A 27,411-nucleotide genomic window follows, 5' to 3' on the forward strand; every position below is an offset into this window, starting at 1 on the left:
ATAAATGGTTTCTCTGCTCTGCTGTCAAGACAAAGCAGGAAGACGCCAAAAACGTTCACAGATTGAGCATAATGAATATGAGCAGTATTAAAATGGAAAGAGATGTTACAGCAAGGTCAGGGATCAATTATGCAGATAGATACTGTAGAAAGTACCAAAATTAAGCATTATTGGAAATGCTATAAGGAGAAAACAGCACAGATTGCCAGAAGCAGAAGCCTATGGGATCACTTTTTAATGCTGAGACTGGGAAAGACTCCCTGGGATTACCTAAAGAACTAATCCTACCACTGAGGAGACCAGTTTGAAGGGAAGAATTGCACAAAACGTTTGCACCCTGTGCAAATGGGAACCCAATGCTCAGGACAAGGATCTATCTGCAGGCACAAGTTAAAGCATCTTTCCCCACTGATGGCTGACAAAACATTTTAAACTGAGACCAGCCCTAAAGTCTTACACCAACAGCACTTGCACAAGGGGCACCGTGCAGGGGACAGGGAGATGAACAGACTCAACTCTGCCTGCAGACAGAGGGAACTTCCCAGGGCTATTCTGGGGGCCCATCAACACTCTTAACACGACAAAAGCCTTTCCATTCATGCCGGAAAAAGTAGGAGCACAGCATGAGCAGGATGCTGGCATTTAAACTGCAGCATTTAGTTATCTTTTACAGTTCTGGAGGACACTGTATTAAAAATGTCAGCAGCCTGCCCACAGGAGGATGTAACCATCACTTGGAAATATGTCAGGGGCTGGGATTTTCCCACAAAAATTCTAATTTAGATAGTGCCTCTCTCTCTAGAGGTGTGGCCCTAGCTGGCTGCTAGCACTGCAGGGTGTGGAGGATGCCAAATGAGCAGTAATCTGTAGTGGAATTGGGTAAGAGTGAGTCCCAAAAAATCACCTAGGAGAAATGCTCTGCAAAGCCTCTCAAGTGTGGCAACACCTTTTCCAACACAATGAATCCTGTGTAAGCAGCCAGATTGGATGTGTACAGGATTCCCAGGCACCTGCCTGAATGTGTTTCTCATGAATAAGTGCAGAAAGGGCTGAAAGGATCTTACTCAACTGGCTGATTTTCAAAACCAAACCAAGGTCTGCTGCGAAGCACCTGACCTGTCATTCCCTCTCTCCATTTTGTTTGGCACAAAACTGAAGTTTATTGATTCTTTTCTGCTCCTCCATAGGCAGAAGCCCTGTTGTGTCTTTGATAAATTTAATTAACCTTTCGAGCAGGGAGCTGAGCTTGTAATAAGCAAATATACATCTGCATAGGCTGCACTATACCAGCCTCCCACGTGAACACTTGCATTACTTGTGCTTCACTTCCCTTTGAAAATGGAATAAAAGGATGTTGTGAGTCTCCACAGGGAGTTGGTCCTTTGGAGCAGCTGATGGAGCCTCAAGACTCTCTAGGACAGACAAGCCAGAATTTAGGTGGCTGCATCCCTGTGACTCCTTGAAGAGTTGCTGTTTTCTCATATTTAACAAACCAGGGCAGCCTGAGCATTTGCAAACAATAACTAATATATTTCATTCAGTTAGAGATAGCTTTCATTACACTCTTAAGTCACACCATTTGAACTCCCGTGTGCACACCTGGACCTATCTCTGGACCTCCCAGGTTAAGAAAGGACTCACCTTAGGATGTAGCCATGAAGAACCCCATTGTGCTCACTCTCAGGAGGAGGCTGCCACTGCACCATGATGGATTGATTGGTTCTCCCACTGGCCACGATGTTTTTAGGGGGGGCGCTGGGGGGCTCCTCAGGTAGCATCAACCTAAGTACAAAAGAATGTGATGGACATGGGTGTTGAAAGAAAACATAAATAACAGTCTATTTCCTGTATCCACTCCAAGTGAACCACCTTCTTTTATCACAGTCTGATGACTAGAAAGAAATATAAAGCTGATCAAACTGCTGAAGACATGCATGAAATAGTTACAACAAATCAGCATAATAGGAAATCAGTTAAGCAAGCAATGAGACAGACAGCTGAGGCAACCCTATTCTCTTGGAATCACCCAGGCTGCTACAACTCTTAAAAAAGATTACAAGCCTGAATGAGTAAGAGCTCAGGTCCAGTGTCTGTGACTCCTTCCAAATTGTTTCTTTCAGCTCTTTCAATATTTTTCATATCAAACTCCTACATTTTGAAAAAGCCATTTAGAGTTCAGCTGTTCTGCAATTCAAGCTCGCAGCAAGCTTTGGTTCACAGAAGAAGGGGGATGCATTTGAAACTGAATATGATGAAGCCATCCTTCTCTGTCACATCTGGGCAAATTCCAGAAGTGACATTGCCATGACAGGGTGAGAGTTGTGCTCCTACCCAGGCTAACTGCTGGGCCTTAGCACAAGCGCCAAATAACATTTCCAAGATTCTGCTCAGTGATACTCTGTAGCATGAGGACACCTCTCCCATGATGCGCTGATCTCCTGCATCCCCCAAGTGCCACCATCCCCAACTCCTGCCAGCTGCAGAGCACTCTCCAGAGGTCTGAGAAATGGCAACTTCTCCATCTCCCAGTCATTGTGCAGAAGATTATTTAACTCCTTCATTCACAAGCAGCATTTTTCCCTCCCGAGGTCGCTGTCCCTTTAGCACACAGACACTGTCATTACCTGCTGGTCTCAGTGCTGTACCGGCCCTTTCCCACCTGGTTCACTGCACACACCCTGAACTGGTAGGTCCTGGCTGGAGTGAGGCCACTCACAGTGACACCGGTCATCTTCGGGTCAAGGTTTGACAGGTGAACCTTCCAGGGAGAATCTGTTGGGAAAATTAGCATGGGTAAAAAAGAAAAAAATGTGAAAGTGCCTGTCAAAAGCCCTGCAGAAGTGAGAAAACGCCTCTGATTGCTCGGAGCTCTTTGTGCTTGCTTCCCTCAGAGGAACTTTTGGGAAGAAGTTTCTTTTCAGCAGAAGAAACCTTCCTGTCAGCCCACACGGTTATGCAGATTGCACATTTGTCTACTGGAAAGTGATGCTGCACATGTCATGGCATAATAAATAAAAACTATATTCATTAACATTTTAATAAAAGAGAAAACAAGCATGATAAAGACAGATGGGCTGTGTATTTCACAACCCATCTGTTTGGCAGGCCATCACACCACCACACCCATGAGTGGCTCTGGTGGAAGGATTCTAATGAAATTCACAGTCAGTTTGGAATATCTTCCTATCCAGCTTGCAAGCAGGTGTAGAAGCGTGACTCTCTCTGCCAAATCAGCCTTTTGCTGCAAGACCTGAGAAAGCTTCTGCTGCTGATTCTACATGTCTACAGTATTTTTGTTTTTTTCCTAGTGATAGTATTCAGCATGGAATCTAATTGTCCTAGGAAGATTCCCTGGTAGAAAGAGCCCTGGCAGCACTCTAAACCCCTCGCTGTCAGTTCACATCCTTGCCATACCAAGCTCCTCTGATGCCCAAATTTCAAGTTTTCAAAGAGGTCAGAAATGAAACATGTTGAAAATTAAATATTCTGACTTCTTCTCTCTATAGCCTGGCGTCACACATTCTCCCTGAAGTCATGACTGAAATAGTCAGGGAGAGGTGACATTTGGTCTGTGTTGCAACAGTAGAGCAATGGAATCAGCCAATTTGAAGATTTGTTCAGTTTTTAAATAATACCAGCTGTTTTCATGCTCCCTGCTCAAAATTACTAACACTTCTGGAAATTGCTCAGGAGCTCGCTGTAGATTTTGGCAATGTTATCTGTGCATGTTGCTCATCAGAAGTGCATTGTGGCTCCTGGCAGGTCACCTCAATGTCTGCCTGAAAATGAAGATGAGATGTCCCAGACGTGGAAGGCTGTTAAACTTCACACCAAGACAGAAGCCACTCATTTTGTGCTTTTCTGGCAGATTCCTTAGCAAGTTTAAGTCCTCTAGGGTGTGATGCCAGTTGGGCTATAAACATTGCATCTTCAAATTACTCCAAATGTATTTATTCCAGTAAAGGCCTTGCCAAAGCGAAGTCTTTTTTAACAGGAGAACTGACACAGCAGAATACTGGGAATGCTGGACAGGGACATTTGCACAGCAGTCAAGGTCTGTCCTTGCCAATTGATTTACCAACAGCCACTTTGGCTGCAAGATCCTGATGCCAATTTGTCTTAGCTGAACACTGGATTTCTTTTGGACAGCCCTTAGAGGAAGCACACCTGTGCCATCTAGAAAAGCATTGCTTAGGAGTTTTTTGCACCCTAGTTCCTTCTGAATTTTCACAGGCTTCTCTTGAGACTTCCCAAACGGCCTTGTTACAGCCAGAGTGCACAGGAACAAATCAAGGAAAGCTGGAGTTAAGGTATGGCTGACTTAGTGCACTGCCTGAAGGAACTTCCTGAGGAAAAGGGAAGAGCAGACGCCAAGAGGGGAGTGAAATACCCTTGTATGAGCTACTTGGGCAGTGGTCCGTTTCCTAGAGCATTTCATGTGTTTACTGCCAGTGTAAACACCACCTGAGAGTGCTTAACCCAAGCAGCTCAATGTAGTGAGCAGTTTGATTCAACAACAGGCCCTATTAATCTCCTCAGCACCTTGGGGCTTTGCTCTGTTTATATGCTGCATCTGTAGAATACTTTATTAATTCTTTTTCCTCTCCTGGTGGAAGATAAAAGATCTGGCAGGAAGAGAGATTAAACTGGAAACTAATATAAACGAAGCCTATTCATCTCCTGGGTACTCTGATTCAGAGAGGAGGGTGGTTCAGGGAGCATTTGCTCACTCCTGGAGCACTGGATACACTGAGTGTGTAGAGTATCTTTAAAATTTAAATGTCAAGTATTTTTTTTTTTTTTTGACAATCTATAAACAAAACATTCCAAAAAAAACCGGATCTCCCTCTTTAGAAACACACAACCAACCCCAAGATTGTGCAGAAGCTCTTTTCACTGTGGAGAAGAGCAATTCTGACAAGGGAAACATGCCATAAAATTTTCAACACTGCCTCTCCTGTCCTCCAGGGATGGCTGTCACTCACCTGTCCCAGGAAACCTGGAGAAGTTCCATGGTGACAAAAGACTTGCCAGGTCAAACTATTAAAAAAGCCTCTGCTAGACTGACCAGACTCTGCTAATCCTTCATTTAACTTAAGCTGCCCAGAACATACTCTGGGCTCTGCTGCTCTTTCCCCGTAATTGTCGCTGTCTGAACAACTTCCATGTTGAGCTGTCTGTCGTCTTACAAATATTGGGCATTCTGAATTAACTCTGATTGCCTCTCCAAGTTAATTTATTGGAAATGACGAATCTCACAGGCTGTTCTCTGGTTTACAATGTCATTTTGGGGTTTTAGAAATTAAATTTTTTTTTTCCTGTCATGAATTTTTGGACGTGCTTGTGATGCGTTCAATAACTCTGGCTATGTGCCAAGAGGCATTTCTTCCCTAAACTGTCTACCCTACAGTTCATGCATTAATTGTAATTTCCCCAAAAATCATTTCCAATTTGATATTACGGATCAGATCTACTGCAGAAAGCTGATTTTTTCAGGTTTGGAACACTTATCCATCTCTTTCTTTCTCCAGGGGTTTTGCATAGATGGCAGCATAGGAATTTGCTGTACTGCTGGAATTCACTGAATTCATCTTTCAAACCTTTGTTTTTTGCAATCTGATATAGCAAAAAATCCAAATGAAAGCTAAATGGTTCACCCTTTGTTTGGCAGGACCTATACAAGGTCTGAAAAAAAGAATATTTTAAAATTATCATATCTAGATCTGACTCGCAATCACGACAACACAGTTTTACTTTGATTTTTGCAGATTTATCAATGAGTTCAATATTTGCTATTTGATTATTTGTACCAAATTCAGGATGACAATACACAGGTTTTAGAGATACTTTCCACAGGAGCTTTTATTATCTCCTCACTGGCACAACGTGATGAATCTGAGTTATATCATTACCTCACACAGCACAGATATCCCAGAATACAATAAAACAAAAATGAGCTTTTATCTTAATTGTCCTCAGCAGAATTCTATAAGTCTTAATTCATTTCTTCCGTTAAAAGACTATTCAGAATATTTTTTGATTAATTCCTTCAGTCTAAACCTCTCTGGAATAGAATAAGTATATCCCCTCCTAACTCCATGAAGATACTTCATTGGAATTCTGAGGTAAATTGCAACGGGGCTAAACAGGTCATGAAACATCCAAAATTATATTAGTGCAAATGACAGCAGTGCATGGTACTATTTATTTGAAAATCCTATTTCAAATCAAGGTTCACATTCTTGGCTCTGTGTGGGCAGGAATACTTAATGACTGTGTTTCCTTGGAACTGTGTTTTTCAAATTAGATTATAAATTTGCCCCCAAATGTTTTGGCCATATGTCTCAAGTCACCCACAGACACAGTCTACTGTGAATGCTTATATTTTGAGAATCATTGCATTGTGCCAAATACATTACTTTTAAAAATTAGGTGGCTAGAGTCGTTCATATTCCCAGCAATTTATGTGCACGATCTGCCACTGTTTTTTTCCCCCCGCTAATTAAAATAAGGGTTTTGTATCTCTTTACTGAATTGATATTAATGAAAAGGAGTTCTAATCCATGCCAGGTGGAGTGACACGCCTCCCTCTAATGCAGCTGGTAATTAAACCCCTGAAATTTATACTCGTTATTTTTAATGCTCTTCAGCTATTTCTCTGCAACAGACACTGTTGTGTATTCATTTATGGTACGTGCTTCAAAACCCATTATGGATCCTAAAGCTGTGAGAGAGTTATCCAAAACAGAACAGTTAAAAAAAAGCAACAAAACAAGGCTATGTTTAAGCATCTATAACCAAAACACTCCAACTCTGAACATTCAAACTCCACAGAACAAAATCTGTGCAGCTTTGCTGACTGGAAAATAAACTGTAATTCTGGTGTCCCTCCTTCACGTTTGAAAGTGAAGGAGGATTGGGATGGGAGGCACATTGCACTGCTGTGACAGTGACAGAGCTTGTGGAGGATGTTCCCTGTCTCCCTGACAGTCACTCCTTCTGCAGCACAAAACCCAAACAGAAATTGTCTTTGAAAAGCAAAGAGTGTTTCTGCACAGTCATATCAGACCAAGCTATACCTACACAACATTGAATGCCAGCTTTGTGCACAAACAATGCTTGGGATGGCTGGGAACAAAGGGAAGGTGATGGTTTCCAGAGGACCAGGAGGTCCGGAGAAGCTAAATATTAACCACACACCACTGAGATCAAAATAAACCTGAAAAACAAACACTTCAGGAAAATAGAAACCAAAACAAGCCAGTGACAGCGTGCAGACATTACAGTGTTCCAATCCAAAGTCACTGCTGGCTTTGCTGTACTATTCTGTACATATGGAACAAGAGAGCACAGCAACAGTGGAATATCCAAGGGCTCAGATTCTTCCCTGTTCTACTTCTGTGGGCGATCATTTACACGTTGTACATAAAGGCAAAGCAAATAAAGACAAAAAATTTAAAGGACAGCAAGACCTGGGATAAATCTGGGAGTTAAGATGCTCAATTCACAACAAACCTGGCCTGTGTTTGGCTTTTGCAGCTTTGAGCTGTGGCAGGACACAGACCTGTGCTTTGGGACAATGAGACCCTGTCAGTGGCAGATTGCAATGACATCAGCCAAAATTATTTGATCTATCACAGAGCAAGTAGTGGTTCACAGGACCCTGTGGTGTTCTCGGGGATTGTGTGCATGCTTTCCAAAGAACTTCTGTTGATTTTGGCTGAGCCTTAGACCAATTTCAGTGAATTAATTCTAAACTGATGGCACATCTACCCCATTCCTATACAAGTGCAAAGCCTTCTTGGTAGAAAGGACTTGAAGACCTTCCAAACTCCTCCATGACACAAGAAAGATGATGGAATGAGATGATCATTAAGGTCCCTTCCAAGTGAAACAATTCCATGACTCTCTTGGCACTGAATGAGCTGCCTCTTCTTTTAGGGACTTGTCCCAGTCAATGCAGCCCACTGCAGGACCCAAGTGCACATGTTCTGCCACCTCTGTGCTGTCTGTGTAAATCCAGCTCTAGGACCTTTGCATCATGTTCCCAGACTGGGACTTCACTAACTGGTCATCAGCAAAGCCACTGGGAAACAAGGAGCAGAAGGGCAACATCCTTGGGTGAAAGACATGGAGGGAAAAGAAGAAAAACAGGCAGTTACTGGCCTGTAGATATGGGAGGGAAGGAGAAGAGAGTGATAATAAAAGGAAGGTGGTGATAAAAAGGTAGAGGAGGAGTATGAGTGCAGGATTGTGGATTTTCTTGCTCATTTGTTACAAAAGAATCAGGAGTCTTTGCTTGAAAAGAGCTATTTTAAGGACAGCAGTCCTGGGCATGACTTTGAATTTCTGCTAGGATTATAAACCTGCACTTTTCTTAACAGTTGTCAAGATCATCGGTTCTGGGACCTCCACATCTCAGAAGTTATGCACTCCAGCCTGCAAAGCAAAAGGCTTGTATGTGATCTGAAACTCAAGATTCCCCTCAAGCTCTCCATGTGGCAAAACAAACTGCTGCTCTCCAGATAATCAGAAATCAGAACTGTTTCACATTCAGTTATGCAGTGACTAATTTCCACATGTCACAAAAAGTGATGCTCTTAATTTTTTCATCAGGAATCAATTGTTCAGCTTGGATTTCCAGCTCCTAGGGTGATAGAGATTAGAAAGTATTGCCAAGGTGACTGATTTCCATATAACCTCATCTTTCCATCAACTCCTAAAGAGGCATTAGCAATGTCCCTGAATAACCTTGAAGACTGAGAGCCACAGAGGACCTGGTGTACAGCACGATAAAACTGGGAAGTGGCAATTCCCAATGCCCAGGTTTGTAACCTAGGAAGTCTGATATTTGGATTGCACTCAAGCATCCTCAACCAACTACCTAAAGGAAGGGTGTAAAATGATAATCTAGAGAAAGCAGAGAAAAATATATGAGCCCACAGAGAGGTTAGACAGTGGTTCCTCTCCACATCCAAGCTTGTTCCTTTGACAGACCATCAGTTCCTTGAGTTACCACCCTCTGCATCTTTTAGGTGAAACTGGGGCTCTGAACGCACCAAGAAATCCATGAAACTGGAGAAAAAGCCAAAGGAACAAACTGACCATTGCTGTTTTACTGATGAATGAGCTGCTGTGCCTCAAGTCTGGCTGGCAACACCAGAGGTGGAACTAAGTCCTTCCTGTAAAATCATCCCTCCATCTCAGCCTTCTCTGCCATTCCACTCTGTCAGTGTGCGAACACCTGAGCCTAAAACCCCTTTGTGCAGGCTGGCTCTCGTGTAGCAAATTGCAGCAGCATTTTGTCAGCAGCTCTGGGGAGAGGTGAGTCTGAAGGAAGAATTAAGAGCACCGTGAGGCCGAGAAGTATTTGACTTACTGTTCTCAGAGAGCTCCACCACGTAGTAGAGCACGGGGCTGTTGCCGTCGAAGGGGCGCACCCAGGAGAGCACCACGCTGCGGCTGTAGGAGGAGTTCAGGGTGGCCACCAGGTTCTGGGGGGAGTGAGGCAGCTCACTGTGGAAAAAAAAAATAGGGAAGGGGGGGGGGGGGGGGGTAAATAAATAAACCAGTACAGAAAAATTAATCTACGTTTCATTCGGCTCCAGTCTTACAGGCTGGCGACATCAGCCCCGTGTGATGATGGATATAAAACCACCGGCAGCTATTGTACAATTAAATAAATGAAAGACATCTTGGAATTCTTCACAGTTTTATCCTATTTTGGGGTAAAAAAAATATGCTGGAAGTCCCAAGGCTGATGCTTAGAGCAGCTAATGGACATGTCGTTAAATGTGGAAAAAAGCCAATTTTCATCCTGTTTTTGATTGAGCGAGTTGGTCAATAAATTTCCTCTCTCACTTTTTCTCCCTTCTTACAATGATGTCCTACAATGTGACAGCAGTGATACGTATAAACAGTAAAACACATGGGAGATATGATTTAACATGGAATTTTTCATACTCAAGGAAGCAGAAGACATTGACACTATCCACACAGAGCGACTAATCAAAATTACCATATGTATTCTTAGGCTACAGAACAGCTTGATTTACTCACGGATTCAGGCTTATCCTGTCATGGGTAGAATCCTTCCTCCCTACAATAAGAATTTTTTTGGAAGCACCCAACCAGAAAATGTAGTGAAAATGCCTGCAGAAACCCCATGGAAATACAACATAAAACATTTTAAAAACAAAAATAAAACAGCAGCTCAATTAAAATGTGTAATTTCTACACATAAAGGAAATTTGTGGAAAAACATTTTATTAGTACCCATTGGCTGAAAGTGGGAGCTGCAGAAGTGAGAACACTAAATTCTGCCGCAACCCTTAAATGCTGATGTGTTTTAAGAGATAAAAGCTCTTCAGCATTATACTTAAGCATCATTTTTGCTCCTTACCACCCTGGCCCCTAAGGAGAACGAGGATTTTGGAGTGAAGGAAAAGCAAGGAGGGCCAGTTTTTACCCGTTCAATCTGCCCTCCTCCCCAGGAAGGCTGAGGGTGACCCTTCCACAGCACAGGCCAGAGCAGAAAGCCACGAGGGCACTCACATGCTTAAATTAAAAATGCAGTAATTCCTACTTGTGATGTATTTTGCCAGTGAAGGCTCAGAGTTATTTAAAAACCACAACTCCTCAGCCACTCACAAAAGTAAATACAGGCTCTGGCTCCAAGCCAGAACAATAAATATGTCCTGGATTTCTATTTCTACTGGAAGATTGGAGAACATATGGAGAGCCAGACAATAGTTTTATTATTTTTCTGTTAAAGCCGTTGAATGCTTTTGTTTACGTGTTTCTGATGGATACACACTGTGGAGTTAGCACCAAAAATAAAAAAAAAAAAATTAAAAAAATTGCTGGAAGAGCCAAAGAGTGGCAAGAAAAACACACAGCTAATGAGACACCAGAAACAGAAGGCACTTCCCTGCCCACCTCTCTCCAGGCAAGAGGGGTTGATATTTCCTAAGGCTAAACCTGAGACTCAAAGCCTTGTCTCATCTCATTTGACTTTAAACGCAGAACCAAATTAGCAGCACGGTGACCCCAGGCTCTTTCTGTAGTAAACATGGAATGACACCTCAGGGTGTGATTCAGATCTCAACTTCATTAAACCCCTTGCTTGAGATGCCTTGATGGTGAGGAGTTGAACTTGACTGTTCTCACTCCTATCTGGGTGTGCACCGACAGCTCAGACACGGCCACTTTGGGACTAAAACAAACATCAGGCACAGCAAGGAGCTTGTGCGGGCCCAAAGGGAGCAGATTTTGAACACGGCACCGTGAAATTTTGGATAAACAAGTTTAGGGAAGAGAGGGACCTGGAAACAAAGCAGGAGGGCAGCTGACCTGGGAGACAGAGTGTGGCTGTCACTGGAAAGTGTGGGGGTGTAAGATATGGCCATTTACCCAGGGACTACAGGAGTGTGCTGCTTAATTTTGAATGAAACATTAAATTATAATAAACATTAAACCTCCACCACAATTTATCATTATGTCCTAGGCAAGCTGGTTGGAAAAGTTTTTGTGATTAAGCTGGCAAAGGTAATTACTGAAGGGAAGAGTGAAACGTCTTGTTGCTACATGGCTCACAAAAGTCCCAGTCCCCACTTCATTTATCACCAGTCCCTGTGGGGAAGAGCTCAGAGAGGGGCTGTGGCTCCAGCTCCTTCTGGAAGATGATGGCCACAAAGCAGCAGTGTGGGAAGAATGGCTGAGGGGGAGCTCACTGCAGATTATCCCCACGTATCTGCTTTTTTGGGCAGCAAACGAGCACTCCGGGTATATATTATGGGTATTTTCAAAGTGTGTATTTACTTCTCCTGACGTCCTATACATTAGTATGGCTCAATTAACAGCTCACTTGAAGATAGAGACTACACAATCAAGAAAGACTTAAAGCTTGGTCTCTTTTTCCAAGTGCACAAGACCTAGAATACTTTTGAAGAAGAGGAAACATCCTCTTCCCCCTGATTTTCAAATGTACAAACTGAGTTAAAACGTGGGCCTTTGTTCGCTTAGGATTTGGGTTTAGGAGATTATTCTCTCGGACTGACAAGGACAATCAGCAGCAGCACAAGGGAAATGGGCACTTTCTGTTCTGACAGAGACTGAGTAGCGTGAGCTGCTGCCTCCATCTAGGACACCCCATCCACAAATATCACAAATATCACAAATACTGTGTTTGTCTTTTCCCAAACGTGTCCGCACTCAACAGCAACAGATGCTGCTCACAGGCTTAAACCCCTCGAGGCAGACAGAGCAAGTGCCTAAGAAACACACCTGGACAGAAATAAATATTTAAAGCTCCGAAGACATTTCAGCACAGGAGTGTGCCTCTCTGATTGTAGTATGCAAAAGCAGAGATTAATAAGTAGTAATTTCTACTTTAGCGTGCACTTACACTTTGTCTCCTTCTCATTTGCTACCACATACCCTGTGGAAGGGATGATAAATGAGACCTGTACCACCATCATGAATATTCACATTCCCCAAAGAGATTGTTGCTTCTATTTTTCCTTTAAGAGGATTATTTTTCCTTGCTTCTAACACTTCAGAAATTATTGCAGGGAATTCTAATTTCAGCCCTTTCTCAGGGTGAGGAGGACCTCAGCCTAGAACTGGTCAGCACCAAGAAAGTGGATGAGGCTTAAAGCAGTAACACCCAGAGCACTGACCAGACCTTGACCAGACACATTAAGTGTAACCCCATCATTATCTTTCTTCTGTTCACTGAAGGCCCAACAGGAAATATATGGAAGCTTTTCAATATAGAGTATCTTAAAACCTCATTTTTTCTAATACTGAAGAGTTGCATGGAGGCAAGTTTTCCATAACTTATTTTATGTGATAGCAAAATATGTGCATGGACACTTTAAAATCTGTAATTGATAGATAAGCCCAGGGTTAATGGCACTGCCACCAAGGTGACCTGAGGGAACTCTGACAAAGCAGTTAAAATAGTGCATTTGCAAGAAAAGAACATGAAGTCATTGTGACAATCTGGGAGAGAAATATTAGCCAGTTGCACATGATACATGCTCAAAACAGAAACCCTAATGTTTTGAGTCAGCTCATCACTGCCAGAGGGCAGCTGAAAAATTCACTCAGCAAACACATAAAGCGTTTTATAAAATTAGCTAAAAGCAGAGTATTTGCTGAGAAAAATAAACCAGACACAGTTTGGAGAGACTTCTGAGAAAAATGGTCCAAGAGCAGGTAATCAGAGAGACTGTGACTGAAGAGGGGATTACTAAGAAGGCACAGGAGATTAAACAAGTTTTCTTGTTACTTTCTGAAAAGCCCTGCTCCTGTTTCCTGAGCGATTCCCTCCTCAGGTGCAGCAGGCAGGGGCTGCTCAGGAGCAGGGGTTCATCTGCCAGGGCCCATAGCAGCACCAGGCTCAGGCTGGGAGGGAGAGCAGCACTCAGCCCTGATGGCTCTGCTCCTCTAAGTCTATCCTGCTTTAAATTAACACACGTGGCAACTGTTGTTCAGGACTTTGCAGTTTCTCTTGCAAAAGAATCTTCTCCAAATTATAAAGGCAGGAAGAATTGGTGCGAGGCAGCCCCGAGTTTGGAGGCTCTTTGTCTCTCACAGGTGTGTAAACAAGGGGGAAATTTTGGAATTAAAGGGTTGCCGAGTTCCAGAGTGCACACATTTATTTCCCATTTCAATCTGCTCAGATCTAGAGATGACTTGAGAAAGGGGTTTGAATGTTATGCCTTCTTTTTGCTGAAAACACCTATGTTCCTGCTATACCTTCAATGACAGACACAATGGCATTTATTTCCAAATGCATTTCTGGGTGATATTTCTCCTTTGAGTATCAAGTGCACTCAGACTCAGCAGTGAACCTTGATTCTTGGATGACATCTCAATAGAGAGCTTGGAAAAATAAATAGAAGCCTTCTTTTCAGTGAGGAAGGAATAATATATTTTCAAGGTTGACATCCCTTCTGCTTTCTCCTTTTCAAGGAGAAGAGATGGGCTATTGGAACCAAGGGATGTGGGATCTGTATCAAGTTACATTTGAAATGGGATGTCATGTTTCTCTCTTACCCTGCACTGGTCATACCGGTTTTCATTTCAGCAGTAATTTTTTTTATGGGATATATTGGGAAGAAATTGAAAGAAGTGGCAATTATAAATACTCCAGTGAAAAGTGTATCCAAATTCATGGATAGATGGCTGAAAAAGGCAGTACTGTGCATTCCTGGCAACCCGCTGGGGTTTATGATAAGTGGTTAGCTCCCCTCTCCTGCTTTTGAAGAAGACAGAACAATAATAGCTCTTTCTCTGATGAAAGAGAACTGAAAGAAGATGAACTTGCTGCCAGGAACAAATTGCCTATTTTTGTATTACATTGTCCTTCCCATATTTTTGCATAGAAAAAGAGCCTAAAAGATTTTACTATATGTTGTGGCATAACAGAGGCTTGTACAGGGCTTTGATTTTCCAACAACGCAGCATTACCATACTTTACAGTCACATTCATACTACAAAGAGATCCTCTAGCACAGGCTGCAGACGGGCTGATATTGAGCAGAGGTGTCATCAGGCACAGATCGTGGTAATTCTGCATATTTTATACATCCTCAGAATCCTCAGGATTCTTTGAGCTGGAATCAGCACAGTTTCCCATCAGGTGAGTGATACATGGTGATAACTCAGCTTATGCAGCTTTAGGAACAAGCCTTTTTTCCTCTGTATGTATTTCAGGACGGTGTTTACAGGACTATAAAAGGAAGCTAAATGAAACTGGGTTGTTTCATAACATGCAATTACTTTCAGGATCAAGCCCTGTGACTTGCAAGGATGCAAGAGAAGCGAGGGACTCATCACCAAATGTTTCTCATATGCAGTTGAGAAACTCTACTAGGAGAAAAACAAAGTCAGTGTAAAATTAAAATCTATCTCTTGCAGAATAGAAACATCACTCGCAAATGTTTTACCTCATGCAAATCAAATCAAGTGATGTACATGGAGAATAAACACATTTAGAGGGAAGACAAATGAATGAATAGAGTATCTTGACTAGCAATTAGTTTCTGTGCCCAAGTACCATCAGTGCAAAATTGATGAGCAAGGTAACCTTTGGCTGCACTTTAGCAAGTTCTTCATTAGTTTTCTGGCTTTCCTTTGCAAATATTTTATTTCTTCTTTCATGCTGAGGAAGATGATCCATCCTGCCTGCAGCACCAATGTATCTGTGCCATGCTATCAGTGCAGGTTCTTCCAGCAAGGGACACCACCTTTCTCCCCAAGCCTGACTTCCAGCAAGGGGAGGCAAAGGAAGAGAGAGTTTTCTTCCCCTCTTTTCAGAGATTTGAAAACTGGACCACTCAGAGATTAAACAACCTGAAGGTTGACGGTTTTCAATCGAATCAGTTTGAGCAAAAATCAGTAACAAACTTATTTGTGCCTTTGGGAATTCCTCTTGATGGGTACAGAGGTGGAGGAGGAACATGCTGGTTCTGGGAGGGAAAAAGGTGGGGAGAGATTTGGAGTTGTCAGGCAAGGCTATGTGGGGCACATTGGTGACTTCTTCAATGTGTAACTGGTTGAGAGGCCTCCTTTGAACATTTGTCTGACATTAGTGCTACTCAAAGCACTGAAGTGTAAGTGCTCATCGATGGGAACATGCATGCACTGTTTGTTAATGCTCTGCACGAGGGAATTATCCAGGAGAACAGGGAATGTTATGGATCTGTCATTCCCGAACAAGCTGGAATTTAATTTAAGCCTTACTTCAGACATTTCCTTTCCACATATTTTCTTCTTCATTTCACTCCTGTTGTATCGTGTACCTCTCTTCCTCGCAGATCTGTGCTGCTGAGCCAAACGATAATGATGAAAGCTGCAAGGAAATGCAATGTTCTCTGCAGTACCTGCAGCCCTGCTTTGAAATGAAATGTCACAATTCAATGTATTATTGAGTGACTTATCAGTTACTTGACTCCTCTGAAAGAGTGGGTCTGACAGATTCCTTTAATTCCTCCTGGAAAAGCAGGAGATGGGCGATCAGCAGCAGAACATCAAAGGAAGTAAAGATACAGGATTAAGAAGCAGTTCCAGTGCATGGAGAGCCAACCAACACAGCTGGAACAGCTGGGGTGCCTCAGCAGTGCACACAGGATGAGCCTCTCCCAACCAAATTCTAGCCCAGATTTTATGGACCATAAAAGAAGCTCCTCAGTGGTCAACAGGGAACTGCAAGTAAATCCAAATCCCTGTGCTGTACTGGGCTGCACAGGGCAGCTTTTGCTATTCAGCATTAGGAAACCGCCCTGCTGCTGAAGTGTTCAGCACATATTTATAGCTTCCTTTCAAAGTCCAAGCTTTAACATTCTTTTCAGTCTTTACTCTGTGATTTTCTGCCCTCCATTCAAAAACCGCCTCAGAGAACAACGAGTGTGGTTATGTAGCAGCAATATATTCTGAATTGTCTTCTGCTCTTGGATTCCAACCAGCAGTAAAATGCACTCCGGGAGGAGAGCTGAGGAGTGCTTAATTAGAAAAAGAATGTATGACCGCTCTCGGAAAATGGGCATCTGATGGAGCCTTGGCACTGTCAGAATGATGCTGTATCAAACAGCCCTCTGCACAGCAAATCTCAGAGGTGAACTCATTACACTGCCAACCACACAACTGCCATCTTCTCAGAGACATCAGGCATGACCAGCAGAAACAGATGAAATTTTAGTTAAATTAAAGCATGCGGCACTACTCTAGTAAATAAATAAACAAATAACTCTACATAAAACATTACCTTCTTTTTTTCATTTGATCTGCTCCACACATGTACCAAACCCACAGCTGTTGCTTTTAGTGATAAAAATAAAATGGAAGTGCACTTCACCCCAGTGGAATGACAGAAATAGGAAATATGGAACCATGTAATGACATCTTTATAATCCATTTCCAGAACTGAATGGCACTTTAAACATTTTCCTGTTTTTATTTTTAAAGATCCATAGGAATAAAAAAGTCATACATAAAAGTACTTCTTCTCCTGAAAAATGATGTATAAAGAGAATGCAAGAGTAAGCAATGTCCATCCAGGGACCAGCTATTCTGATAAATGTTTAACACTGAAAAAATACTAAAAGGAAGAAAATATTTTCTTGTTTTCAAACCTTGGCATCACAGCACAGCACCTGGGCTTTATGGGAAAGCCCTACAGCATGGGGTAATAGAAGGATCCAGGTTTAAAGGGACCTCAGGAGGTCTCTGGTCTAAACTCCTGCTCAAAGCAGGCTCAGCCATGAGATCAGAGCATTTCAGAGCAATTTCATTAGCAATGAACCAGCCTTAATTTCCTTTAAAAAAACCCCACACCAAAAAAAAATCAGACCTGCTGACTCTCCACAACACCTAGAATTAAATGCTAGAAAAATCCCCGAAGGTGACTGAAAGGCAGGGTAGTGAGTATTTAAGTTGGAGTACTCACATCACTTCCAGCCGAGCTGTCCTGGAGTCGTTTCCTCCAGAAGAAATGACCTCACAGGTGTAATCCCCAATGTCACCCGACCACGTCTGGCTGATGAGGAGGGTCCCGTCCTCCTCTACGGTGATCCTGGAACTGCTGGATGGATTTATTACAGCACTGTCCTTCTTCCAAAGGTACCTGAGTATTGCAATGGTTCAGTTATTGATAACTGGTAAGAACACCAGAACAGATTTATTTTAACTCTGCTGGAAGGGATCAGCTCCTGTCACCACATGTTAAGAATGACAGGCCCCTGCAGCTACTTTCAAGAGCAGTGCCTTTTACAAATTTAAGTTTTAGATCAAGCGATCAGAATGAAAAATGTAATTCCATCCGAGATATTATGTGTTTTACAAGGAAAAGATGGAGTACTCATAAATGTCCAAGTTCTTAAGTTCACCCCCACCAGAACATTAACTCTGCAGTTAATGGTGGGTGTTGGCCCAGCTCTGCCAAGGCTCAGTAACAGTGGATTGCCAGGATCAGAAACTTGTGGAAGGTTTGCTAGAGTTTACATATCAAAAACACACCTCCCATCGTGTCACAGAGGTGTGGAGAGCCCACAGACTCACATTTTCCCAACTCTAACTGAATTTTTTATACTCCTATGTCTCTTTCTGAAGTTCTTTCTGCAGTTCACTCTTCAAGCACTCTCCAAGCTCTTCCTTGCGTTTTATTTCATTTATGTTGCTTTCAGACTACATTAATTTTCATGGCAAATTTATTTTCAAGTTTTGAGTTTCCTCTAAATGCTCTAATTCAAATTTTAACAGTCCAGACAAATTCTGGTTTCCTTTACAAGGTTAGAACAGACTACAAGCTCAAGTTATTGAGTTGTTTCCAAAAACATGGGAATCTCTGGTGTGGCTTTTATGCACCCCAGAGTAAACACTTCTGAAATCCTACTCCTTCTCTTTGGCTTTTACTCTCATTAAGTATCAGCCTCTGACAAGTTGGTTTTATTGATAGTGTATTAACCTTGACAGTAAAATCATGGAAGGCTATATTGAAGTCATGAAGTGGAACATAGCTCATTGTAAATAATACATAAGGCTGAAATGGAAGATGGGATTTATATGATTAATGATACAGTGTACAACCTTATAATGCAGTAATCAGGGGTTTGGTGTGAAAATCTGGGGTCCCAAAACTTTTCACCTGATGTTATTCATACAGCTTATAAAATTAAGATGGGATGAAGCACACAAACGAGAAGTGACACCACGAACCTGATGGAGATTCTGGGGTCGTGAGTGGCCTCGCAGCGCAGGGTGGCCGTGGTTCCTTTGATCACCGTGCTGTCCTGGGGAGGGCGGACAATGGAAGTGCGATCTGAAAGGAGCACAAGGCACAGCCCAGGTGAAATTGGAGCATTTTGCCGTGGCTGCTCACTCAGAGAGCAGCCAGGGAGCCTTTGTCATTCGGAGCAAGCGGGACACTGCTCTTCAGGGCTCTGCTGTGCAGGCTCCCCTCCCTCTGCAGCCGCTGTGACACAGGGGACACTGCGGGGTGAGGACGGGCACAGCGGCACAGGGCACGAGTGGAGCCCAGACGAGAGGAATGGAAAAGCTCTGCGAACTCTCCTTTGGCTTGTGCAAGTGTCTGTGGCAACTCCCTGAAGTCTGAAGGAGTGTGTGGAAGCAAACACTGAGTCAGGAAATGAGGAAAACCACAAACGAGACCAAGGAAAATCTGTGCAAAGTAAAATGCACTTGAAAAATACCGAGAAAGAGGTAAACTTAAACAGCACCTTACAACTTCATCAACTCCAGGACAGTGGAGGAGCACCTGGAAGAAAAATCTGCCATATAAAAAAGATATGTTGTTTACTCAAATGTTTCAGAACATCCTTACTCAAGCCCCTCCTGGAGACTCAGAACACAATAATTGCTGTAACTACAGCAACCAGATCTGGTGTGAAAGATCCCCATTATGTGTCACACACAGGAGCAGCAGCAGAGAGCATCAGCTGAGGCAGGGAGACGACCAGGATGAGCATGGAAGATATGTGGATAATGTTAATAAGTCCCAAATCCCTACAGAGATAATCAGCATCTACTGTGATATCTCATACATGCACAAGAAGGGACCATCAGCAAAATCAAAAGCTGACTCTAAATAGCATGGAATTTTCAGCATTACTCCTGATGTACCTATGTAAGACTTCTGGCTTTATAATGGTGCTGTTGCTACACAAACGTTAGGTTATATCTGTTTTTCTTCCCCTCATGCAGTACATTGAACAGGAAATATCTTTAATACCTGTAAGAACCACAGCTTTGAGAATTAACAGGAAGGATCTCCTTTACTTGATCCGTACACCTGGATATAATTTAATTTATAACATCCTGATATTTCTACCAAGTCTATGTTGTTAATAAGACATAAACACGATGGCCACAAGACACAAATACATTACAGTTACTGCCAGAAATGTTTTCGGGTATTCCCAAGTTCAAAAGGAAAAATGTGGCTGATTTAGCTTTCAGAATTTGGGGACTAATAAATGCCAAATATGCATCACACAGCAGCAGCAAAACAGTACTTCAAATGTTGGAGAGGACAGAAGGCCACCACATTTCTGTATTAATCCTCATCATCTTCATTATTTTTAGATGCTCTTAGTCCCTGCTCAGGGATCATTATTTTGTACCTTGAGTAGTAAAAACCATGTTACACTTCAGTTGAACTCACTTAGGAGTAACACAGGTGAGCCTCTTGGATCAGACTCACTTCCCCACAGACTCACTTCCCCACTTCCCCACACTCACAACAGAAGAAATAAAAAACACAGAGATCAGGAAAAACAGTGAATGACAAAACCATTTCATAGGATGCCCTGTCCCACACCAGCCTGTAGTGTGAGGAATTAGCTGAAATCTGCTGCACTTTGATTTGGCTTCCAACAACACCCAGAGCCACAAAAAATACAAAAGTGTGAGGAAAATCCTATCTGTTGTGACTGTGGCCAGAGCCTCAGTACCAGCACAGACTGGTCTGTGCTGCCTGCAGACTCCTGGAGGCAGAAACCACCTACAAACAGCCAAACCTACAAGCTAAAAGCTCAGAGTTGCAATGTGAGACGCCAAAGCAAAACCTGAGTAAAACTGTAATTGTGATTGAAGCTCTATTTAAATACACTTCCCTTCACAAAATAGAGATTTATATGCATAATTCTCCAAACAAAAGGGGTATTTGTGATAGGCTTCCTAAAATAGACACATTATTCCTATTAAATCACACAAGTAACTCTATTAATGAGAAAAGCATAATTACTTATGAAAATTTCCTGAGCGTACAACAAAAACTGATTAATACTTGATTAAAGTTAGACTTTAAACAAAGCATTATCCTTACTCCACACTGTCAGCATCACAAAAGCATTCAGAGCTCCTTCAGAGTTGGCTGCACAGCAAGTGTAATTGCCAGCATCCTGCAGGAACACAGGATTTATCTGGAGCCCTCCAGACTCGAGGAGAACGAAGCGAGGAATCTGCACCGAGCCACTGGCTAAGATCTGCTCTCCTGAAAAACACAGGGGAAGCAGCATGGTTAGTGTCAGGTAGGCTCAGGGAACAGTGAACCTGCTGCTCACGGGGCCAGGGGAAGGGAGAAGGAGGCACTGCATGGATCTACAGGATCTCAGTAACAGGAATGGGCAGGAAAATGAGGATTACAGCTCTTCTCCACATTAATAAGTGGTTACCTTTCTTCCAGGAGATGGCAGGGCGTGGAGCCCCTGAAACTTCACAGGTCAGCACTGCAGTCATCCCCTCAGTCACGGTGGTGTCCTCTGGGGGCTGGATAAAGGCTGGCTTGATGTCTAGAATAAAAAATTCAAACAAACTCGATGGCTCACCTCTCAGAAAGATCCTTTAACTATTACCGTGGACTACTTTACGTCCACTTTTATAGAGCTGATCATGGAGAAGGGCATGACAATAAGACATGAAAACCTTTCAGCAGTGACTGTAACCTTTTCTTATTCATCTCCCAGGAATTGCCTAATCCTGTTTATTACCTACACAGAAAATAAAAATCTATCAGTGCTTGTACCTGTACAAGTAAGACAGGTTAAAGAAAAAGGAAGACAAAGCTCAAAATGAGTGTTTGGGGGGAACTTAAGAAATCTAGATAAACAAAACTATTTTCCTTCATCTTCATAACAGAGTTCTTTAATATGAAAAGCAACTCGAGAAAGGCATTAACTTTGAAACTTAAATGTCAGCCAAAAGAATTTAGAACCTGAGCCTTATCCAAGACATTTTCTAAGTTTCTTTCTCTCTTATTTTCCCCCAGTTGCATTTTATTGCAGTTTCTTTTCCTGCAGTTTCCTAGATCTATATTGAACTGGGACTGATTTATTTTCTGAGGCCAGGAGGAATTCTGGTCAGTATGTGCAAAGTGCTCTTGGGCTAAAAATCAGCTTCCTGAAGAGAAGTTTAATATTACAGAAATGACTGTTAATAATCACTGTTAAAAGAGACTACTAGGATTTGTAATTCTTCCATAGAGAAGCATGCACTTCATTAGCAATACCATTTAATCTGACTTTTTGGCCAAAAAAGACATTTAACTTGAACTTTCTTTCTTTCTTTCCCCTGACCAAATGCAGTTGCAGACGAAGTCAAATAAAATGATAGCATGCACAATCATGAAGCAGTAAGTCAAGTTCAGAATGGAATTACATTAGAGTGGAAATATAAAGGGAAGATAAAAGTATTTCACAATTAGGTTTTTCTTTTCACCAAGATCTCTTTTTGCCATGTGAAATAGGGAAGTCCACCTCAAGCCAGGATCTCCTGATGTCATGGAGAGCTTTTCCACACGATTCAGCAGACTGTGCTGAGGCCACAGGGGCATTTTGGGGTTCCTTACAACTACCCCGACAAGAAATCAGAGTTCAGTGAGTTGAACTAAAGCAGGAGAAATATGATGGCTGTGGGGTCACCCATAGGGACGACACCTCCCGCACCCCGTGCCAGCACTCCTGACTCACTGGTGACATCCAGGTAGGTGTAGGTGTGGATCTCCCCAGCCTGGTTGCTGGCAAAGCACTGGAAGATGCCGGCGTCCCGCGGCCGCAGCGCGTGGATGCGCAGCCCCCCGCTCAGCAGCACCTTGTACCGAGGGTTCTCCAGCCTGCTGAGGGGAACTGAGTCCTTGTACCACACCAGCGTGGGGATGGGAACACCTGCTCAAACAAAAGGTAAGTCCCTGTTAGACTTTGCACAGCATGTTTGAGGTCGTATCCCTGTTTTCCTGTCTTTCTACGCCAATTATTTGTGTTTTTTCTGAGCTGCTTTAGATAAATGGAGGTTGCATCTCATGTTATCAATGGTAATAATGCCCTGTAGGACATGAGGGAATAAAACCAACAAATACTAAGGGGGAATGTTGAGAAAACAAGTTATCAAATTACTTTCTTCACCCAATCATATTTCATGCTACTACAAAATAAGATTTGGAGCAATTTCATGTTGAAAGCCAGAATCATGCTCCTTGAACAGGAGCAGTGGGGTAATACAGCCAGTCTGTAAGACTGTTCCATCCCAAATAAGATTCCTCTGTGCTTCTGTAGCTAAGACAGCTGAAATACAAAGGAAATGGCAAATTACACGTGAAAAATGAAGTGCTCACATGGCTGTACTTGAGTCCCAATTTGGCAGCTTAGTTTGAGCCGATGTACAAACAACATATTGCCACCAATAGGATAGCTTTAAATTATTATTATTTTTATTCAGTCTCAAGCTTCACCTGCTATTTGAAAAAACAAGCGTAAAGAGAAATAAAATTCCTAGCCTAGATAAAACTTATAGTCCTATTTATTCCTGCTTTCTTTCATGTGCATGTTCCACAAACCCTGACACAGTTATTTCACACATATTTTTGTTGCTGTCATGTCCCCGTCAGCTGGGATGAAGTGGCTGTAAATTTATTATACACAAATAGTGTAGGATTCACTTTTCCTCAAGAGATGCCAGGGGCCTAGAATAGTCTTAGACAGCTGTTCTCATCCCACTGCTCATATCAGATAATGTTTTATCTTTAACATCCCAGGAATCCCTACTGGTTCAAATGCTGGGGGTTCTGTGCAGAGATCAGAAGTGAGGCAGGTATTTTATTACGTGATTAGATAATCATTGAGTAATTAAGATTGGAAAAGACCTCCAAGATCATCACCTTCCTTGGTGCCTCCTTCCAATACCTGACAACCCTTTCTGTGAAGAAATGCTTCCTGATGTCCAACCTGACCCTCCCCTGGCACAGCTTAACACCATTTCCTCTCATCCTGCCCACTGGTCCCTGGGAGCAGAGCCCAAGCCCCATCTCACTACGGCCTCCTGTCAGAGAGCTGTGGAGAACAAGAAGGTTTCCCCTGATCTTCCTTCTCTCCAAGCTGAGCCCCCACAGCTTCCTCAGCTGCTCCTCACAGGATTTACACTCCAGACCCTTCTCTTCCTATCCCTGGAAATGCTCCAGCCCCTCAATGTCCTTGCAGAACTGGGCACAGCACTTGGGGTGGTTTTGAACACTTTTCACTTAAAACCTCAGACCTACACAATCTCTTGTGATAAGGTAAGAGACTGCAGACTTCAATTCATGGGTGAGTGAAATTTGCCCAAACAGAGAAGTGTCACTGAAGCATGGAGGATGGGATGTCACTGATGAATTGAGCATCTGCAGACAATGAATTTCACTGCAATGCTGGCAGTCACTTGATGTTCTGAGAGCTAAAGTGCCAAGGGAAGATCTGAATAATCATCATTATCATTTTAACACTCCCAAAGTTAAATACTACTGTGTTATGCTTCCATTCACATCTTGTGTCAATGTACTTATTCTCTTTACACAGACAAAAGCTGTATTAACTCTGGAAAGAATGTACAAACAATGTATGGAAATGACTGAAAAACAACATCCAATTGTTGTTGCTACTTTTATAAACACGTATCATTTACTTCAATCACCAATGATGCTTTCGTTCGGCTGATAAAATAAAATGTACTCATAATGCAGATAATCATCTCAGGAAGAAACCCACTATGTAGCAGTGCATTGTCTGATAGAGAATAGACGTGATGTAGGAGCTTGCAATAGGCATAATTTAAATTTCATACAACAGCCCATATACAGAATTAGCGTAAATTTCAATGTTCACAATTCTCGGTGAGAGTGTTATTCATCTCTTGAAAATCCTCCTGGGCAAATACAAATTATCACTGAGTAATGAAGAAACAGATGATGCAAAATGGAATAGTTCTCCTGATGCTGAGAAGCCTGGAAATGATTTCAAGTTTAAATAATAGCAACTCCATTTTCCCACACATTAGACTTGATAGGCACCAAGGAAATAATGAAATCCTGCATTCAGAACACTCAAACCTTTAACATTGGTGTCATTCCATAAATCCCATTCTACTAACAGTATTGGCAAACCTTCTAATCCTATAATCACTGTGAGATACACCTTCCTATCACCAACTCAGCTGACAAACTGAATATTACCATCTCTATTTCTCTACTTTTCAGTTACGGCTATCTTCCTCCACTCAAAGTTATGAGTCTGAATAATAGGATCTTATCTGAGCACTCTGATGCCTGTCAGCAGCATTCATTTGGGCTTTAGTGATCTTCCCAGAGAGATTTGTCTTCCAAGTTGTACACACATTCTCTTCTAATTTTGCTACCTGTTTGGCTGTAAAAATGATCAAACCCAGCTTTTCTTCTCTTCTTCTACCCACCCCACAACCCTTCCTCTCCACCACCCCCCAAAGGAGTTTTGCTCCTTTTCTTCTCTAAACAACTTCTGGTGAAAAAATTATGAAGAGAAGAAAACACTTTAAAGACCTTTTGCACTCTACCTTTCCAAGCAGTATTGGCTGCTTGACCCTGCTGTTTGAGAGGTAAGAGTGGCCTAAAAGATTGGCCATCATAAATAAAATAATAAAGAAATAAAGTAACGTTATTCCTCAGTTGCATGTGGCACTTTTCATTTTCACAGACAAATTCATCTAGTGTCAGCGGGGAGAAGGGAAGGCAGGAAACAGAGATGCTGGTTCTGGCTTTGCCACTTTTCTGTAACCTTGGGCAAATAACTTATGGAACCTGAGGCTGAGTTCCTCCATCTGTGAAACACCTGCCTGACTCTCTGCCAAATTTAACTTAAGAACCTCGATGAAAGACTCAGAATATTCACGGTGTCATCTTTGTTATTCATTTTTTACTGCCTCCTCTAGATCCCACTGAGCTACTGGGGGATACCCAAAGCATCTCTTCCATCTACTTCTCTAAACAGGTAGAACTGAAGTCCAATTAACTGTGCTCCCCAGACACCACCACCACTGCCTGCAGCTCTAAACTTTCCACAGGCAAATAAGAAAGAGCATTTAAAGGAAAACCCATTGAACATTCAGGCAGCATCAGCCACTGCTGGAAGATAAACAGCAGAGCCTGCTTCCTGTGGCCTGATACCCTGAAACTCCATTACAGGGAGCTGGTCGCTGCAAGTTGCAATTTTATTTACAGTTAATCTCTGCTTATACTGTGAAATTAATCTGTCTCTCACACATCCATAGTGCACGAAGTCTTGGCAAATGGGCTTTGTGCACAGGACCTGATGGGGCTGGGGGAAGCACAATCTGTCTTCCATTTGTAGCAAAGGTAGAAAACAGCTCTGCAGTTTCCCCAGGGTTTCATTCTCCCAGCTCAGAGCAGGGAGGCAACAATCTTCATTTAACCTCCTTTTAAATGCTAACAATTGCCATATTTGAGTAATAATGGATCAAAATTCCTCCAGTTTGTTTCTAGTACCTGCCCCTTATATGTGTTATAGGTACTCAACAAAATAATCCTCAAGGAATTAGGTTTTCATGCAGGTTTTCATGCTCCTGCACCACATTCAGCAGCAAATCAGATGTGCACTACAAGAGTTGAACAGAAATAATTAATTTTGTCTAATAAGGGTTCCCATATCTCCACTGAGAATGGTTGTGAGTGGCCCATTAACCCCCTTGGGAACTAAACCTCTCAAAGCAAGAGTGAGGGTAGATGGAAGAGTTGAAGTTAACCTCAGGTCTCCCTGACTCCTCCAGGTTTTCAGTTGGTTTGTCTTTTTCTTTTTTTTTAAATTCATTAAATAAGTTAAGACAGCAGATGGATTCCTGGGGAACTCCACTGACAGCAGGTCCTGCTGCGCTTTGCACAAAAGGCTATTAATGAATAAGAAAACATTGTCTCTTATCATCTAATAGTTTCATTTCCATAAGAGCTTTTTGTAAGAGATCTCATCATAGGCTTCTGAAATTCCAAATCAGCCAGAACACCCTTAACATACACTCTTGCTTATCACACAGTTTGCAAAGATTCCTTTTAGAAGAGCAGCGCTGACTCTTTCCTACATAAAACAGAGGGAAAAATGCTTAAATCATAGTGGCAATAACACAATCACGCAGTAAAAATGTCTTTATTGGCTCTGACTTGGAGGAAGACACCACACAAATAAGTTGTTAGTTAGGTCTGGGTGCTTTTTTAATCAGGGATGTGATCTTTTTCCCTAAGGACCTCATGGCATTTTATGTGTGTTGCTTCTTAAACTCAGAACCAGAGAGACAACAAAATGTTCAGTCCCTCGCCAGAGTCACACAGAAATTTGGTGACTTGGAGAAATCTTCTCTAAACACATGATAACAACATCTCCTACCTTACCAGAGTGCTGAAATAGGTGGGATTGCATTTCTGTGGAACTCAGCTTGAAACACGATTTTAGTCAGGTGGAATTCTAGACATTTGAAGCCTTTTATTTTAATAAACCACCTACCAATTAAAAACTGCCTGCAATATTCCTCCTGCAGATTTCATTACTACATTCAGATGTCAGAGTTGCTGACATTTCTATTCACTATTAAAGCTCCCTA

General features: G+C 42.3%; 1 protein-coding gene across 1 annotated transcript in view; it reads right to left on the reverse strand.

The window, feature by feature from the left end:
* SDK1 (sidekick cell adhesion molecule 1) overlaps window positions 1-27,411 on the reverse strand; it is a 384,821-nt gene that overhangs the window by 113,375 nt on the left and 244,035 nt on the right. Inside the window, exons 9-16 of the mRNA XM_062503303.1 lie at window positions 22,494-22,688; window positions 21,201-21,317; window positions 20,852-21,019; window positions 18,724-18,826; window positions 17,456-17,632; window positions 9,380-9,516; window positions 2,625-2,772; window positions 1,642-1,782 (exon numbers count right to left, since the gene is read on the reverse strand). Of these exons, the coding sequence (XP_062359287.1) occupies window positions 1,642-1,782; window positions 2,625-2,772; window positions 9,380-9,516; window positions 17,456-17,632; window positions 18,724-18,826; window positions 20,852-21,019; window positions 21,201-21,317; window positions 22,494-22,688 (1,186 nt within the window). The remainder of the gene's footprint in view (window positions 1-1,641; window positions 1,783-2,624; window positions 2,773-9,379; window positions 9,517-17,455; window positions 17,633-18,723; window positions 18,827-20,851; window positions 21,020-21,200; window positions 21,318-22,493; window positions 22,689-27,411) is intronic.

Source organism: Cinclus cinclus, chromosome 16 (assembly GCF_963662255.1).
Source record: "Cinclus cinclus chromosome 16, bCinCin1.1, whole genome shotgun sequence".
Lineage (NCBI taxonomy): Eukaryota > Metazoa > Chordata > Aves > Passeriformes > Cinclidae > Cinclus > Cinclus cinclus.